At 42.3% G+C, this 16,598-nt stretch overlaps 2 protein-coding genes across 2 annotated transcripts; both read left to right on the top strand.

Moving 5' to 3' along the window:
* Nucleotides 1–916: 916 nt before the first annotated feature.
* LOC102786424 (ceroid-lipofuscinosis neuronal protein 6 homolog) lies at nt 917–7,635 on the top strand. Its single transcript, XM_006807879.3, has 8 exons — nt 917–1,042; nt 2,063–2,183; nt 2,996–3,094; nt 3,183–3,371; nt 3,473–3,528; nt 3,750–3,869; nt 6,812–6,940; nt 7,204–7,635. The coding sequence occupies exons 1-8, from the start codon at nt 969–971 to the stop codon at nt 7,349–7,351; spliced, it is 936 nt and encodes a 311-aa protein (XP_006807942.2). The 5' UTR covers nt 917–968; the 3' UTR covers nt 7,352–7,635.
* A 1,425-nt stretch (nt 7,636–9,060) lies between these two features.
* LOC102790050 (calmodulin-like protein 4) lies at nt 9,061–16,028 on the top strand. The gene is made up of 3 exons (XM_087842743.1): nt 9,061–9,115; nt 11,698–11,886; nt 15,931–16,028. The coding sequence occupies exons 1-3, from the start codon at nt 9,061–9,063 to the stop codon at nt 16,026–16,028; spliced, it is 342 nt and encodes a 113-aa protein (XP_087698869.1).
* The last annotated feature ends 570 nt before the right edge of the window (nt 16,029–16,598 follow it).

Genomic DNA, 16,598 nt, shown 5'->3' with positions numbered 1-16,598 from the left:
AGCCCGCACTGCAGCGCCACCGTCTGGTCCGGGTTAATTACTGCACCTGCTCATCAAAACAAAAACCGTCATGATAATCTGAATTGGTTTAGTATAAAATAATGACTTTAACTTGAATTTTAAATTAAGATAAAAAATAAAAAATTAAATATATAGATATTTTTTTGCCAGTAATTTCCCAAACTTCAGATTATTTTGAAATTTGTCTAAATATTTCATATATTTGGCAGTTTGTTTTTTAAATTGCCTATAATTTTTTGTTATTATTATTATTATTATTATTTATTTTTTTTTTTTTTACATTTTTAAAAAGAAAATCTTCCGGTTTTTCTTTTGCTTATTTTTAAATTTGCAATTTTTATATTATTAATTTTTGATATGTTTCATTAATCAATTTCTTTCCTGTGAGCTTTCAATTTCTTTCTTATTAATTGCCATACAGTTTTTTTCTCTAACACTTATTAAAGTGTGAGTGTGGTGTTTTTCTTGAGAGGCCATCAATGTGTTATGTTCTGTACATTCCCTGATACATTCCCAGTCAGCCTGATGTCACCTGACTTTGAGAAAGTAGTTCAAACTACAAAGTGCTGATTTTCAGCAGAGCAAGCTCAGTCTGAGCTCTGCTCAGTCAGATGCTGCAGGTTCATTTTTTCCTTTTCAGTAAAATGAAAACATGTTTTTGAGGTTTTTATCTCTTTACACTGAACTCCAGGACCATAAGCTCTGAGATCAGCTCATCTAAACCAGATTAATCTAATAAAAACTGGGAGGGGGGTTTGTGCAGATTAATGCTAATCTGCTGACAGATTAACCTGCTGGATGGACTTCCTGTAGAAGCTCTGTGTTTGTGCTGGTGAAATCATTTGCTTTGATTTATTTCATATGAAGAGAAAGTGTTTCTGGAGCACCGGTGCTCGCTGTGGGACTGACGCCTCGGTGGGAATGAAAAGGACAATAACGCAGAGAATATGACTTTACAGACAGACACGAAGACGAGGAAGAGAGAGAACCCAGCTCTGCGTGCAGCAGCTTTCATGTGCAGGTTTGTGCAGTTTCTCATAATTCCCACCCATAATCAGTTATTCACCTTTAATCAATGTCACAGCTTTGGACCAATGATTAAAAGACATCTACAGACGTCTCTACAGAAAAATCTAATTTTTATTTACTAATTTATTCATTAAATGAAAATTTAACCTCTAAACTGTGCCATCCATCCTTCCATCCATCTATTCGTCCTTGAGTTCTCCTCAGGGCACATAAAAGTATCCAGATTCAGCTCAGGGCCTCCTGTTAGTCCGACTTTCATGAAAACACCTCATGATAAAGAAACGCTGCTGTAGTAAATGAAATGAATCAGCAAATGTGTAAGAAATAAACTACATTTTTAACTGTGCCTCATGATGAGGCATGTGAAAAAACAGGAACTTCTGTTAGTTGATTTTCTGTTTCTGTGAAACTTATAAAAAATGTTTAAAACCAACACCTACGTCTGCTTTAACACATCCAGAGCTGTTCATTTGACCAGATTTGGGTCTTTGCTGGGCCACTTCTGGCCCCCAGACCTTTTGTTTGACACCCCTGGCCCAGAGAAAGGTGGCCCCTCCTCCCCAGTCCTGGCTCCAGGGTCAGGGCACTTAATTTCTTCTGTGTGGCCCTCTGGGCCCTCATCCAGGACCAGTTTACCTCAGGAGCCCGCTCCACATCCATAACTCAGCTCCTGAGATCAGTCCAGCGTCTGCGCACAGACGAGGGCTCTGTGAGAGCAGACAGGTCTGAATATCAATTTAACTTCAATGGAAGACAAGCTCTTTTTATTCATAGTCAGTATAAGCTCGTATACGTCTGAGAGTCAGTGGCTTTATTCTGACAGAGTCCACTGCAGCCTCTCTGTGCTGTTGTTTCAGACCTGACGTCCGTAACCTGTGAAGGCTGGAGACATTGTTCACCTTTTGCAATCACCCGAGCTCCCATTTTCCCGTCTTCCTGTTTCAGCTGCTTCTATGTTTTTTCTGTGTTAACGGTGCGTTTACGTTCCTCCGCTCGTCTCTGTGTCCCGCAGCCACTCGGCCGCTTCCACGCAGGTGGAGGCGCTTCTGCCGAGGCCTCGCTTCCACCTAGACCTCTGGCTCAGCTTCACCTTCCAGAACTGGATCCTGGATGTGGGCCGTCCCGTCGTCATGGTAACAAAACGATGACTAGCACTTAATCTTGGGACTTTCTATTTTCACCCAGAGGGAGCCTAACAGGACATTCAGCGTCTGTTTTATTCTGCTGCTGAAACGTGATCGCTTTCAGTCGTCACTATACTTTCATTAAGACGCCACCTCACTCATCTGCATTGGAATAATAATAATAATAATAATAATAATAATAATAATAATAATAATAATAATTATTATTATTATTATTATTATTATTATTATTATTATAATTATTATTATAATAATAATTATAATAATAATAATAATTATAATTATTATTATTATAATAATAATAATAATTATAATAATAATAATAATAATAATAATAATTATTATTATTATTATTATTATTATAATAATAATTATAATAATAATAATAATTATTATTATAATTATTATTATAATAATAATTATAACGATAATAATAATAATAATTATAATAATAATAATAATAATAATAATTATTATTATTATAATTATTATTATTATAATTATTATTATAATAATAATTATAATAATAATAATTATAATAATAATTATAATTATTATTATTATTATAATAATAATAATAATTATAATAATAATAATAATAATAATTATTATTATTATTATTATTATTATTATTATTATTATTATTATTATTATAATAATTATAATAATAATAATAATTATTATTATAATTATTATAATAATAATAATTATAATAATAATAATAATAATAATAATAATAATAAAGCATTAGTGGAATAATGTTGGGAAAACCTAACCATGAAGTGTCTTGTTTTTGGCAGCTCGTCCTCCCTGCTGATTGGCTCCCTCTGCAGCATCCTGGGGTTGCGGACTATCTCCACTTCCTGTACAACGTCACGGCTCCGCTCATACTTCTCAAAGTAACTGTGACGCGCCTCAGGCTCTCCCGCACGACCAACTCCTTCGGTGTTGATTTTCTGAGTTTTAATTGACTTCGCTCCGTCTCAGATGCTCGAACGCAGCCCCTGGATGCTCCCGGGCCTCGCCGTCCGCCTTGGCATCATCGCCGTTTCCATGGGAACCACCCTTCACTTGGCGGCAGACTCCATCACGAGACGCCTGCTGCTGATTGGTTACCAGCTGCACCTGCCTGTTAGAGAGAATCCAATAATGAGGAACCTCAAACCTTCAGCCCTGGTAGGTGCATGACCGATGCATCATCTGCTGTTTGAGAAATAAAACAAATAAATGAATAAAATTGTAAAGATTCGTGTTCATAAAGTTTTTGTGTTTTTCAGGTCGACTTCTTTGAGCTGCTGTTTTACTACGACGACACTGTCGGTCACATGATGTGGTAAGAAGAGAAAAAAGCTGTTGTGTTGTGTTAAGCAATGACAATGACGCCACATGTGGACAAAAATGTATAATTATAATTAAGCACAAGCACAGAAAAATGCTGCAAAACAGACAAAAACAAATGCAGCTTGAAATTCAAAGGAAAAGCCATTTTTAAACAGTCGATGACGTAGAGTGTTTGACATTTATTCTTGTAACGAGGATCCTTTTCCTCCTTAGGTGCGTCCCTTTCTTCCTCGTCCTCGTGCTCTTCTTCAATGGTTGTTTCAGTCGCAGGGAGCAGGAGAGGATGCCACCGTCAGCGTGGATGCTACTCGCTCCAAACGCTGCCTACTACTGGTCAGTCTGCTTTACTACAACGTCCTCTGCACATGCTCTGTCCGTGCTTCAAGTTCAGTCCCTGCAAATCTCTGAGGGAAGAACAAAACTTACTTTTAGGTTTCACTGATACTAATTTAGCTCATAAACAGCATGTGAAGGGCTGGAGGTGGGTTGCAAAGCGGCTTACAGATGTGCAGCAACGTTAATCCGGAGTTTTAGAGAAAAAGAACAACTTGGAATAATAATCGCCAGTTTTGATGAAATGCGTCCGTCTGCCCTGTGAGAGCCAAGACACCGAAAACACATCATTGTCTTTTCATCAACGCTTCGTCATCATCAGGTGACGTCTTCAGTCTCAGCTGACTGCAGCTTTCAACCTTAGAAACAGGACATTTGCATAATGACAGAAACCAGCCCACTGAAGGAACAACGGGCTGTGAGGTCACTTCCTTAATCAATAATACGCAAACTGTCTTGACCACTGATCAATGGCCAGCGTTGTAAGATGGTGACAGATGGACCCTTAGGCCCCTCCTCCATTCAGAGATGGTCTTTCCCTTTTCACAACTCCGCCCTCAAACCTGCGTTCCTCCCTGTCCAAGATGTTACATCCTCATCATTGAAGGCGTGGCCACTGGCCTGTAGGTGTGAATAGACCGCAGAGTCTGCAGGTACATGTTTCAACACCAAGAGGTCACCTGGATGAGTGACGGACCACTGAAAACTGGACGTAGCGTCTTCAGTGCTAGCGTCTTACCTGGATGACTGAGCATCAAGCTGTTATTCTCATCTCAGAGGAACATTAACCACAGAGTTTTCTAATTAAACCCAAAGTAGCTAACAGATGGAGTCACCAAGTGAAGCCTGTGTTGGCTGAAAGTAGTAATTAAAACAATCCAGCAGCAGGTACATAAATCTGCATTTAGTCTGCAGTGAGAGGTTTGTGTACAGTGTGAGAGTCAGACGTGCAGAGGCTCATTCTCCACTTTACTTCAGGACATTTCCATATTTTTTAAACACTCTCGCTCACACAGGCAGGCAGAACAAAGTTAAATTCATTCATAATTAAGAAAATCTAAAGAGCTCAGGGTCAGGTGGCTCCCAGCAGAAACAGAACAACGAACGGAGAAGCTTTGAAGTTACAGAGCATGAAATATTCTCCCAGTGTACAGTCACAGCGGCACACACACATATACACACATACAGTTTAGACGCGTGGACGTGAAAAATATACAGAATGAATTTTGACTAGTGAGTAATAAGTGAGTATAAAATAAAAGCATGTTTTTATTTTTAGTTTAAGACGCCATGTTTGCTTCTGAGTTGGACTGCAGCTGATAAAATAATATTATCATTTTTTAAATACTTGTTTTAATCACAGGTCAGAGCTGAAGTCACAGATATAATCGTGGATATTTTGAGTTTTAATAAAGAAATAGTAAATATCAGTAATCAGAGTAATTATAAGTTAAATCTTCATTATGTTGAATTTCTGACATTTGAAAGCTTTAATCTGCCGGCTGTCCTCCCACCAGGTAACAGCTGAACTCACCTGTAAATAGATCTGAAGAACAACCCGACCACCTGTGTGTGTGTGTGTGTGTGTGATCACCTCCAGCTGTTAGTAATAATTGATTAGCTGCTTCTCAGGTGTTGCTGACTTCCTGGTTTATGCAGTGAGGACAGAATTCAAGAAACGAGTGAAGGTCGACTCAGACCTTTAAATATCAAACGAGTGTTTTACTTTGTACTTCTGCTGGTTGCAGGTTTTAAACCTCTGCAACTTTTTCAGTTCACTGCTTCAACATAAACACATCAAACAGGTGAATGGCTGTTTCCACACACAAACCTAACATTCATCATTTTTCTGACACAAACAGTGAAAGCCAGTCTGCCTCAGACCTCTGAGCCTGTGTGACACAGTGCGTTCTGCAGCTGGAGAGCAAAAGGTTGCTGGCGGCTGCAGGAAGTTTCAAACGATTCACTGAAACTACGGTGACCAACCGTCCTCTTCTTTGCACTTGTTGACGTGTAAATGCCTACATGACCTTTTTTATGTCACTGTTCATTAACCGTACAGAGAAAGCATAGTTCAAATATGTTTTCTTTTAGCAAACAGTGTCATTGAAGTTCTTCATGACTGGTCCAAGTGTCCTATTTTTGAAAATCAAAAGACGGTCACCCTGCTGAAACACTCACGGGGGAAAACTGCCTGATGTGCACTTATGTCGCACTCCGGTCAGTTAGAATTACTACGGAGTCCCGCAGGGGACATGGGAGAAAAAAAATGAAGACGGACTTTTGCGAGATCTTGCAAAAACTAACTCGGGATCTTGCAAAAGTTTTAGCTGCCACCTGCTCGGTTTACAAGACATCACATATTTGCAAAAGTGCTCCGACGTTTTCGGAGATCTGACACCCACCAGCTCGAAGCCGACCGGGAAGTCGAGGCACGATGTGCCGGGAAAGCGGTGTTCCTCCCGGCTGTAGTAGGTCTCGACCTCCCGTTAGCTTCGAGCTAGTGGGTGTCAGATCTCCGAAAACGTCGGAACCGAGCAGGTATCTGACGTTTACACAACTACATTCACGCCTCAAAATATCTTAAAAGTGTATTTTGTGACCCAGAAAGAGTAACATTACAACTAAGTAGCTGCCGCCATTGTTGGAATTCAAGTTTTGCGAGATCCCGAGTTTGTTTTGCGAGATCTCGCAAAAGTCCGTCTTAATTTTTTCTCTCCCATGTCCCCTGCGGGGCTCCGTAAATTACTCTGAAACTGAGTGGAAAACACATTTTTACATGACAGGAAGTTTCCTCACACTCAGCTGGCTCCTCCCCTGCAATGATCTGCTTGGATTGGTCTGCTTACACCAGTGGACGTTTGCAGGGCGATTTCACCCACCGGCCACCTGATGGAGCCACTGAGCTGATTGGTTATGCTTCTCTTTGTCCCTGGCGACAGGTATTTAATCACAGAAGGACAGACCTTCATCCTCTTCACCTTCACCTTCTTCGCCATGACCACTACAGTGATGCATCAGAGGAGGCGGGGCTTGTTTCTCAACAGTGACGGGCGTTTCATGTTCTACAGGTAAAAAAAAAGTTTAATGAGCAAACTGGGAAACATAAATAATTATCTTTTCAGGGTTTTAGTCGACCAACATTAAAGGTTAAGTTGGTACACTGACTCATTCAGACTCTAAGGATCAATAATAGTTAAAACAACATCAGCAGCTGTCCTCCACCCTTTTCTCCTCCATCAGTGGGCCCAAAGCTCCGCTCACACAGGCGGCGACTATTGAGTGGTTGCTGCCTTCCTGCAAAGACGTCCTTTGTTTGACTCTGTGCTGACAGTTTCTCTGCAGCTCTGATCCTGGTGGTGATCTGGGTGGCCTGTCTGTGGAACGACAGCATCCTGAGGACGAAAGTCCCCGGACTGATCTACATCCCACGGCCCTGCACCGTCTACACGCTCCACCTGCACCAGATGAGCCACATATGACAGAGCGACTCGTTCAACAACTGCGTCCTCCCGCCGTGTTCACAGCCAGTTACTGCACCGCTAATCCGCTAAACGTCTGAGGAACCAGAGGCTGCGGTTAGAAAGAGAAGACTGAGGATGTGTCGCAGAATCACAGGAACGCCATGATGAAAGTGTTCATGGTTTTCACTGGTTATTAGAAACACAGCCTCACAGCATCCACACTTTCCCACCTGTTTATTACTGAAAGCAGCTCACAAACCATCAAACACATTCATTCTCCTCAGCTCACGCTCAGAAATGATTTTCCCTCAGAAACATGAAAAATGCAGCTGCAAATATATAAAATCAAATGTTTGTTTAAATATGTGTGGATAAAACTGAACCAAGTAAATGTATCTGAATACCCAAAGTCTCAGGTCTCAGATCTTTTAATTTAACCTTCTTTTTAATTTAATTTGGAGGAGTTGTGCCTCAAAAACATCCTCAAAATGTATTAAATTCAGCGGCGCGCTCTGATACAACCTCAGTTCATGTAGAGAGGCTTCAGGCTCACAGTGTGGTTTATACGAGCACGATAAGAGCGCCGATAAAGACGAAGAACAACATCACAGTCATGAGTTATTTCTTATTAAATCATATTTCTCATTCAGTTCAGTTTTATTTATACAAATCACAACAAAAGTCGCCTCAAGGCGCTTCATAGATACAGAGAAAAACCCAACAATCATATGACCCCCTATGAGCAGCACTTTGGCGACAGTGGGAAGGAAAAACTCCCTTTCAACAGGAAGAAACCTCCAACAGAACCAGGCTCAGGGAGGGGCGGGGCCATCTGCTGTGATTGGTTGGGGTGAGAGAAGGAAGACAGGATAAAGACATGCTGTGGAAGAGAGACAGAGGTTAATAACAGATATGATTCAATGCAGAGAGGTCTGTTAATACATAGTGAGTGAGAAAGGTGACTGGAAAGGAAAAACTCAATGCATCATGGGAATCCCCCGGCAGCCTACATCTATTGCAGCATAACTAAGGGAGGATTCAGGGTCACCTGGTCCAGCCCTAACTATATGCTTTAGCAAAAAGGAAAGTTTGAAGCCTAATCTTAAAAGTAGAGATAGTGTCTGTCTCCTGAATCCAAACTGGAAGCTGGTTCCACAGAAGAGGGGCCTGAAAACTGAAGGCTCTGCCTCCCATTCTACTTTTAAATACTCTACAATGAGCGATTCACTGAGTCTGTGTTTAGACAGAAGAAGTCTCAGGTTTCCAACTAAACAGCATTTTACAGATTTAAGATAAAATGTGTGTAGATCTAGAAACAATATTAACCTTTAATCCTTTTCTGCTCCTTCTAATGAAAACTGAATTTTGTTTTAAATAATTGTTGATCTTGCAGCAGCTTTTAGGCGTTCAGGAGTCCTCCACTGTTCACCTCTGACCCTGGTCACGTGGCTCAGAGGTGTGTAGGAGGCTTTCAGCTGCTCGTATGTGCAGCATGTGTGATATTAAATATATATGCTTTCAAACGTAAACGCGACACCTCAGCAGCAGAGGGATGAGCCCGACTGTCCCAGCCAGCGTCCGCCGTCCGCTCCCGTTACATTCCTCGTCTTTCAGAGCGTGGATCAGTTTTCCTGAGCGCTGACAGCCGGCCGCTTCGTCACAACAGCAGACACAATGGTGAGGTAACGTCCCGCTGAAGCTTCGCGCCGTCGTCCAGATTTCTGTTAATGCTGTTCCTGCTTTCATTGCAGGCAAAGTTCCTGACTCAGGATCAGATTAACGGTAAGAGCCTCGCTGTCCTGACACGGCTGCTTCCTGCTGGAACTGAAACTGATGCTTTCAGATGATGAAGCGTCAACTGTGATGGTCTCTGTGCAGCAGGCAGCAGGACTTTAATCAGACAGAAGAGTTTTGTGTGGCCGCTGCGCCACAAAGCAGCGCTTGTTCCAGTTCAGCTGACCTCCCTGACCCGCTGACGCGATCAGACAGCGAGGGTCCGAGCGCAGTGTTGGCTAATGAGGATCCAAACACTGATTTTCAGTCTGCTTGTGTTTGGTGGTTTCTCATCTACCGTCAGGGCTTCCCACGGGACACAAGTTTATTCTGACACAGGCGAACACGCACACATGCAGCTTTTATTCGCTTATTTACACTCGTTTATTCCCCATGACAGTCGAATCAGCTGGGATGAGTCATTAAAAGATGAAGATCGTGAGATTTCCCTGATGTTCCAAACACAACAATGGAAAGGGAAGAAGTGGCTTTTCTTGTTTGAGTTGTTGAAATCATTAAAATGGCCTTAAGTGTCAAACAGTTTGACAGGATGGAAGAGTGGAAATATCTCAGCTGAGGTCACAGGATGTGTTCTCGATGTGCATCCAGCCTGTGAAAGCCAAAAGTCCCAAGAGCTCCATCTCAGACTCTTCAGACCTCAGTTAGCAGGTTAAAGGTTAAAATCTGTGACAGCACAGCCAGAAACAGACTGAACAAGACTCGTCTCTCTAAAAAGAACAAGGCAGCACGTTTTAGTTTTTCAAAGCCTAAAATACTGCTCCTCACATACAAGGTCTTAAATAATCAGGCCCCCTCATTATACAGTAATTATACACTTCTCACGTGTATAATTACTGTATAATGAGGGGCTGAATAATTACACACACCCCACTTTGCAGTTATTTATTTGTAACAATTGTTTGGAATCATGTCTGATTTTCGTTCCACTTCTCACGTGTGCACCACTTTGTGTTGGTCTTTCATGTGGAAGTCCAATAACATTGATTCATGTTTGTGGCTGTAATGTGACAAAATGTGGGAAAGTTCAAGGGGGCCGAATACTTTTGCAAGCCAGTGTAGTAGGTGAACAGATGTATATGGGCTCAAAATGTGGTCATAAATATTTTGTACTTGTAAATCGGTTTTGTATGTGTAAAAAAGATTTGTACGTGCATAAAAAAGATTTGTGTGTGGACTTAGCCAAAAAAACCCCTGCAAGTTACAAGCACGAATTTTGACCCTATTTTTCTTCCTTTCATCTGATTGGTCAATGTCATGTCAATCACAAATGTAACAATCCAATCAGAGAACAGGTGGGTTTGGCTGTCGGAGGGGCGCTTTTTTGAACTGCAGGTCCTTGAAGGGTAATACAGGTTAAAGCTGGAGGATCTCTGTATAAATATCTGATAGCAGCTAGGTCCCCTAACTTTCAGTTGCTGTTGAAAGGATAAAGTTGTGGTATATCAGTGGTTAGAGATACCATGATTACTCTAGGATTAATTTAACACAAAGTCAGGGCTGACCCGGGACCATTGCTGTGAGTCACATCAGACGCAGGATGTGCTGCTAATGCTAACTGCTAACTAAAAGCAAAGGATCCAGAATTTGTTGCTGGCTGCTGAGCTCTGTGGGTTTTTGCAGCAGCTCTACCTGTACTAGATGCACCTGCTCCTTGTCGTTTCTATCTCTGACTTTATGTCCTTTACAAGAGTTTCTGTTTTTTTTGCTAGTTCTTCAAATGTTCAATAAAAACATCTATGCTAATTCATAACGAAGAAAGCTTTGTAATGAAGACTGTCATTTCCAAAACACTGTCCCCACCCCGCGGTCCGCAGCGCTGTTGAAAAGGCTGTGGAAGTCCCTGTATTAAACACGTCGACCTGTGACACAAAAATCACCAAACTCGGACGACCACAGACTGTTTTCCTTCGTGGTAGGAAAACGCTGGGTTGGCATGTAAAAGGGCATTTATTCCCTTCAAGGACCTGCAGTTCAAAAAAGCGCCCCTCCGACAGCCAAACCCATCTGTTCTCTGATTGGATTGTTACATTTGTGATTGACATGACATTGACCAATCAGCTTAAAGGAAGAAAAATAGGGTCAAAATTCGTACTTGTAACTTGCAGCGTTTTTTTTGGCTAAGTCCACACACAAATCTTTTTTACGCATACAAATCCTGATTTACAAGTACAAAATATTTATGACCACATTTTGAGCCCATAGATGTAACCTTGGTACAGAAAGATAACGGCGCCTTTGAGGCTCATTTGCAGCAGATGGGACGTGCACGCGTGTCCGATCGGTCTCGCCGCCTCTGTGAGCTGTGAGTGAAGTTTACCACGTTTGTCTCAGGAGTGAAGGCTGAAGTTGCTCCTTAGTTTCCTTTGCACCTTGTTAGCATCGTCCACCTTCTCCCAGCAGGTGACGCACTCAGGCTGTAATAACTCAAATCAGGGAAAGTGCTAAGCTACCTCACAGCCACACTCTTTACATTTGCTTTTATTGCTTTAATATTTGCTCATTTCATACACACTGAGTGCTACTCTCTCCCCCTGCCAGTAAAAGCAGATCTGTTTTCTTTCTGCTCACAGCCCGGGAAGGAGAGCTGGACTTCTCCACCTTCCTGAGCATCATGCACCGGCAGCTCCAGCAGGAGGCGCCAGAGCAGGAGATTTTGGAGGCCATGAGGATGGCCGACAAGGAGCAGAAAGGCTTCATCCTGGCTTCTGAGCTGCGAGCCAAACTCACCGGGCTGGGAGAGAAACTGACGGACAAAGAGGGTGAGTGTCTCCTAAACCCACTCACATTTAACCCTCTCAAGGCTGGCGGTGCAGATTTGCAACAGTTAAACGCTAACAACCTGATCACCCCACATACATATTTTATGAGTTTTTTTACTCAGAAGTACCACTGCAGGTTTTCTTTTGTGCATTAGCAACAAAAACTTAATCCAGTCGCCTCAAGGTGCTTTATATTGTAAGGTAGACCCTACAATAATACATAGAGAGAAAAACCCAACAATCATATGACCCCCTATGAGCAGCACTTTGGCGACAGTGGGAAGGAAAAACTCCCTTTTAACAGGAAGAAACCTCCGGCAGAACCAGGCTCAGGGAGGGGCGGGGCCATCTGCTGTGATTGGTTGGGGTGAGAGAAGGAAGACAGGATAAAGACATGCTTTTGACAACCTAATGAGCAGAGATCAAAAGTGGAAGTGAAGGCAGCAAAGTTACTGCTCATCGAGCTCTGCAGTTTTCAGCATTTCAGACTTTTAATCCATTTCTACACAGAAGTTGGTTACAGTGAAAACTGAGCTCTGCAACATCACAAACCAACAACTCAGCATTTTGCTCCTTTGTTGCCCACAGATGGCTGAGTGAGATTGTTTCTGTAGACTTTAATACCTGAAGCCTCACGTAGCAAGAAGAACGCATGCCTTATGCATGTGGAATGAACACGAGGAGTGTTGGAGCCATATGAGTTGTTCCTGTTTTGATTAAGTGGGTTGGTTTAAATGCACTCACTGTACTGGTGCACGGGCGTGACTCATGGGTGTGTTAGGTGATAAATGTGGTCACCTGTTCACCGCACCTGATGTCGATGAGCAGAAAAGTAGGGTGAGCATGAGGGGAAACCTTCTGTTGACCGCAGCTTGAGTCATTTTGATGCATTTTGACTGTAACTTGATGGTTTATGCACTAATTGATGCCATAGGCCAATGTTGTATTGGGAATTTTTTGTGAGTTGCAGTTATTTTGTTTGTGCAGTCTGTGCATTTGTTTAATAGTTTGATCCCATGTGCTGATTCGTATAGTGGACAGTACCATGTGGAATAAAAGGAGCAAATAGTACAGAAGTGCATCTCATGTGTTTCCTGTTGCGCGTCATCTGTGTCCTCATGTTTATCCTGCCGCAGCCGTTGGTTGGAGGAGCCGCAACAAGGAGGTTCATAATATTTTGTGTTCTTCTCCACATCCTGCAGGGTTTTGGTTTACACTCGTCTGACTAGTTCCCATTCTCCACTTTAACTGTTGATAAAAGGTCGTTTATATCAGAACATGTCACCCTAAGGACGCGTCTAATCCATCTGAATGATTGTGTCATTCCCAGAGAGAGGGAACACCTTACACTAATCGATCCTTCTGTGTTTCTGTTTCATCATTACTGAAACAAACTGGCTGCATCTCTGTTTAAATGATTGGCATGATGATCAAAACCCGTCACTGACGGGTCAAAAAAGGCAACGCTAAAATGCAATTTAACTTGCTAATAGTTATTGAAACGTTTAATGTAAAAACTACAGAAATGGCTGGTTTAGTTTAAGTTCAGTCAGTCTTATTGGTAATTAAAGTATTTTATGTCATCATGTCTTGATCTGAGTAGCTCTCTGAGGCTCTCTAAAGAGAAGGTTGAGAAGCTTGAAAGAGATTTAAAAATGCTCCCAATCATTAGAAATCGATGAGTCCACTGTAAGAACAGTCGTGTGGAAATGACTGCAGAGTCGTCCAGGACCACTGACCCGACTGAGGAGAGCATGTTTTGTGATACTTCAAATAAAAAAAAAAAACAGATGAAGCCTGTCCTAATTTAGAAGAATATTACTGCAAAACTATTTTGCACTGAGCACACTGTGCTTTCAAAGAGCCGCCTTTCTGGAAGAAAGCGCTCTGCACGACTAATTAAAGAAAGACTTGTTTGGCTGAAACAGACCATCGATGTTTTTAGTGCAGACTAAAGGCGCTGAAATCCAAAAACAACTGGAGCCCGATGGAAGAAATGCTCTTTCATATCAAAGAGTGCTTGAAGCTAGCGTGAGGCTATCTGTCCGAAAGTTAAAACAAAAGTCCAAGTTTGAAAGTAATAATGATGCTCAGCACGCTAACAAATACACCAAGGAACGGCTCAGAAAGAAGAGATGGAGGTTATGAAACACCAAGAGCCCCAAAATCCCACCGAGGGAAGAAAAAGACATCATAGAAAGCCTTCAAATACTTTTTGTAACTGATGAATTTGGAAAACTTCAGCATTTCTGATGCCTGGCTGTGCTGTTACTTTTTGAACCCAAGAATAGTAGCAGCCACAGTTTCTCCTGTGGTGGTGTTCAAGCACTCGGCTGTTAAGTTTAATCTGCGATGCCAAAAACCCAACACAGGCTGTAAGGCAACATTTATGAACAGATATGACTTTCTATGAAAACTCAATGATAGGATCTATTACTCAATGTCAAACATATGTTGTGTAGCACTTTGCAAAAATCTCGAGCCGCTCTTCATCCATGTAGCTTCAGTCATTCAGGTCCTGGAGCTGGAAAAAAGGAAACAGAACGTCCTTTAGTTTGTGAAGACTTCTTCATAAATGCCACGGCTTTATCAAGAGGCTGTTTGGTGTCTCCAGTGTCTGAGCACTCCTCACTGCACTGACACGACGTTGTTTAGTTTGTGTCTGAGTGTGTAGCGTGGTCTGAAGTACACTGGGATGTCGAGACTCTCCTGAGTTTCTCTGATAACCTGCTACATCAGGGATGAAGCGTTCTTCTGTTTGTCCTTCTCATCCTCCATAGCTGGTGTCTGATCTTCTTTTTTCTGCATCTTTGCTGATTTGATGAGAACCACAAGTTACACATGCTTCCTTTACGTGCGTTCCTTCTTTCTCCCTTCAGGCTGAGAGGGAACATGTTCTGCCTGGTGTTGTTGGGTCCTGTTACTCCAAGAGGGTGATGGGAGTCAGAGAGGAGGTACTGGTCCGTGTGTGTGGGCCTCCGTAAACTTCAGTGTTGAGGTTTCCATTGTCCTCGGTGTTCATGGCACTGTTATCTTTGTCTTCCCTGGTTTACTTGATGTTTCTATCCACTTCTTGGGTTTTGATTTTGACCCAGGTGTCGTCCATGTATCGGTATCATCGGCTAGGTGCTGTCCCTTCCTGCATGTAAACGATGGGCGATCGTGGCTCAAGAGTTGGGAGTTTGTCTTGTAATCGGAAGGTTGCCCGTTCAAGCCCCGGCTTGGACAGTCTCGGTCCTTGAGCAAGACACTTCACCCATTGCCTACTGGTGGTGGTCAGAGGGCCCGGTGGCGCCAGTGTCCGGCAGCCTTGCCTGTCAGTGCGCCCCAGGGTGGCTGTGGCTACAATGTAGCTGCCATCACCAGAGTGTGAATGTGTGTGTAAAGCGCTTTGGAGTCCTTAGGGACTAGTAAAGCTATACAAATACAGCCATTTACCATTTTAAAGGTTGAACACACCAGGGAGCCCATGGCGCATCCATGTTTGTGTCTGTAAAAACCCTCGTTGTACATGTGTGGAGGTGTAGCAGTGTGCAGGTCGGATCAGGGTGAAGCTGGTTCTGTTTTCTGTCTGCAGTTGTTTGCTGACAGTCTCTGCTGCCTCGGTTGTAGGGATACAAGACTGAGACCACATCAGAGGACACAATGGTTTCATCTGGATCCAGTGCGAGTTTCTGGACCTTGTTGGTAGAGTTGGTGGGGAGCTAGCATGGTGGCGAGGCTGAGTTTATACTGATACCCTGTCAACCGCCATCATGTGGGACCTGTGAAATTCTCTGTAAAGAATTAAGGAACCTTAATGATCAGAATAAATCTGCTTCGTTCATGTGACATGAATTCACACGCTTATATGGCCCTGAAACAGAATATAAAACTAAATATCAGAATTTGCTTCTAATTACAGACAAAAGCTGATGATTGGTTTGCTTTTCTAAAACTGGAGCTGCTGACAGGAAGAAGAATGGATACACACTTTCTACAGGTTTCTATTACATCTGGAACAAATGAGTTAACTGTGATTGACAGCTGTGTCTGTGTTTTCAGTGGACGAGCTGCTGCAGGAGGCGGGTGTTGGAGCAGATGGGCGAGTCCACTGCGAGCAGTTCGCTAAAGTGGCGACGCGCTGCCACGCAAAGCACTGACGTCACAACTGACATCATCGCTGCTGTCGAAAACAACGACACTGTGCTCAAGCGTCTCCACGTAGTCAGTGTAGATAAAGTCAGACGTTTGGGGGCTGGTCCGCCTTTCACTGCATGTGACAAACAAAAGGCTTGACTGCTGGAAGAGCAGCCTTTTATTTTTATTAGAAGAGAAAGAAAACAAAGGGACCATCTGACGTACAACACAAAAATAAAACCTTTTGTTCAGAACATACTGCCTCCTTTGATTATTGTTGATATACTTCAAGCTTTAACTTTACATGAACTGGCAGCCAAGTGTCTCATCGTAGGCAAGGCAAGTTTATTTGTACAGCACAATTCAACAACAAGGTGATTCAAAGTGCTTTACAGATATATTAGAAACAAAAACAATGATTTAAAATTGATTAAAACAAACAAACAAACAATCAAAACAGATAAAATCAGTAGTTAAAATGTAAGTTTTGAAATTTAAGCTTAAGTGCAGATTTGGTGTTTTATTCAAATGCAGCTGAGAACAGGTGAGTCTTCAACCTGGATTTAAATAAACTGAGTGTTTCAGCTGATCTG

The sequence above is a fragment of the Neolamprologus brichardi genome, chromosome 7 (genome assembly GCF_056152115.1).
Source record: "Neolamprologus brichardi isolate AB-2024 chromosome 7, ASM5615211v1, whole genome shotgun sequence".
NCBI classification, from domain to species: Eukaryota; Metazoa; Chordata; class Actinopteri; order Cichliformes; family Cichlidae; genus Neolamprologus; species Neolamprologus brichardi.
The sequence above is the reverse complement of the archived record's forward strand: the minus strand, read 5'-3'. Positions and strand labels throughout refer to the sequence as shown.

Excerpts from the sequence above, each read along its gene's own strand:
- LOC102790050 (XM_087842743.1), top strand. The coding sequence starts at position 9,061 with ATGCTGTTCCTGCTTTCATTGCAGGCAAAGTTCCTGACTCAGGATCAG. Across the intron at positions 9,116-11,697 it reads GACTCAGGATCAGATTAACG|CCCGGGAAGGAGAGCTGGAC; the intron begins GTAAGAGCCTCG and ends TTCTGCTCACAG. Across the intron at positions 11,887-15,930 it reads GAAACTGACGGACAAAGAGG|TGGACGAGCTGCTGCAGGAG; the intron begins GTGAGTGTCTCC and ends CTGTGTTTTCAG.
- LOC102786424 (XM_006807879.3), top strand. The coding sequence starts at position 969 with ATGACTTTACAGACAGACACGAAGACGAGGAAGAGAGAGAACCCAGCT. Across the intron at positions 3,529-3,749 it reads ACTGTCGGTCACATGATGTG|GTGCGTCCCTTTCTTCCTCG; the intron begins GTAAGAAGAGAA and ends TTTCCTCCTTAG. Across the intron at positions 3,870-6,811 it reads CCAAACGCTGCCTACTACTG|GTATTTAATCACAGAAGGAC; the intron begins GTCAGTCTGCTT and ends CCCTGGCGACAG.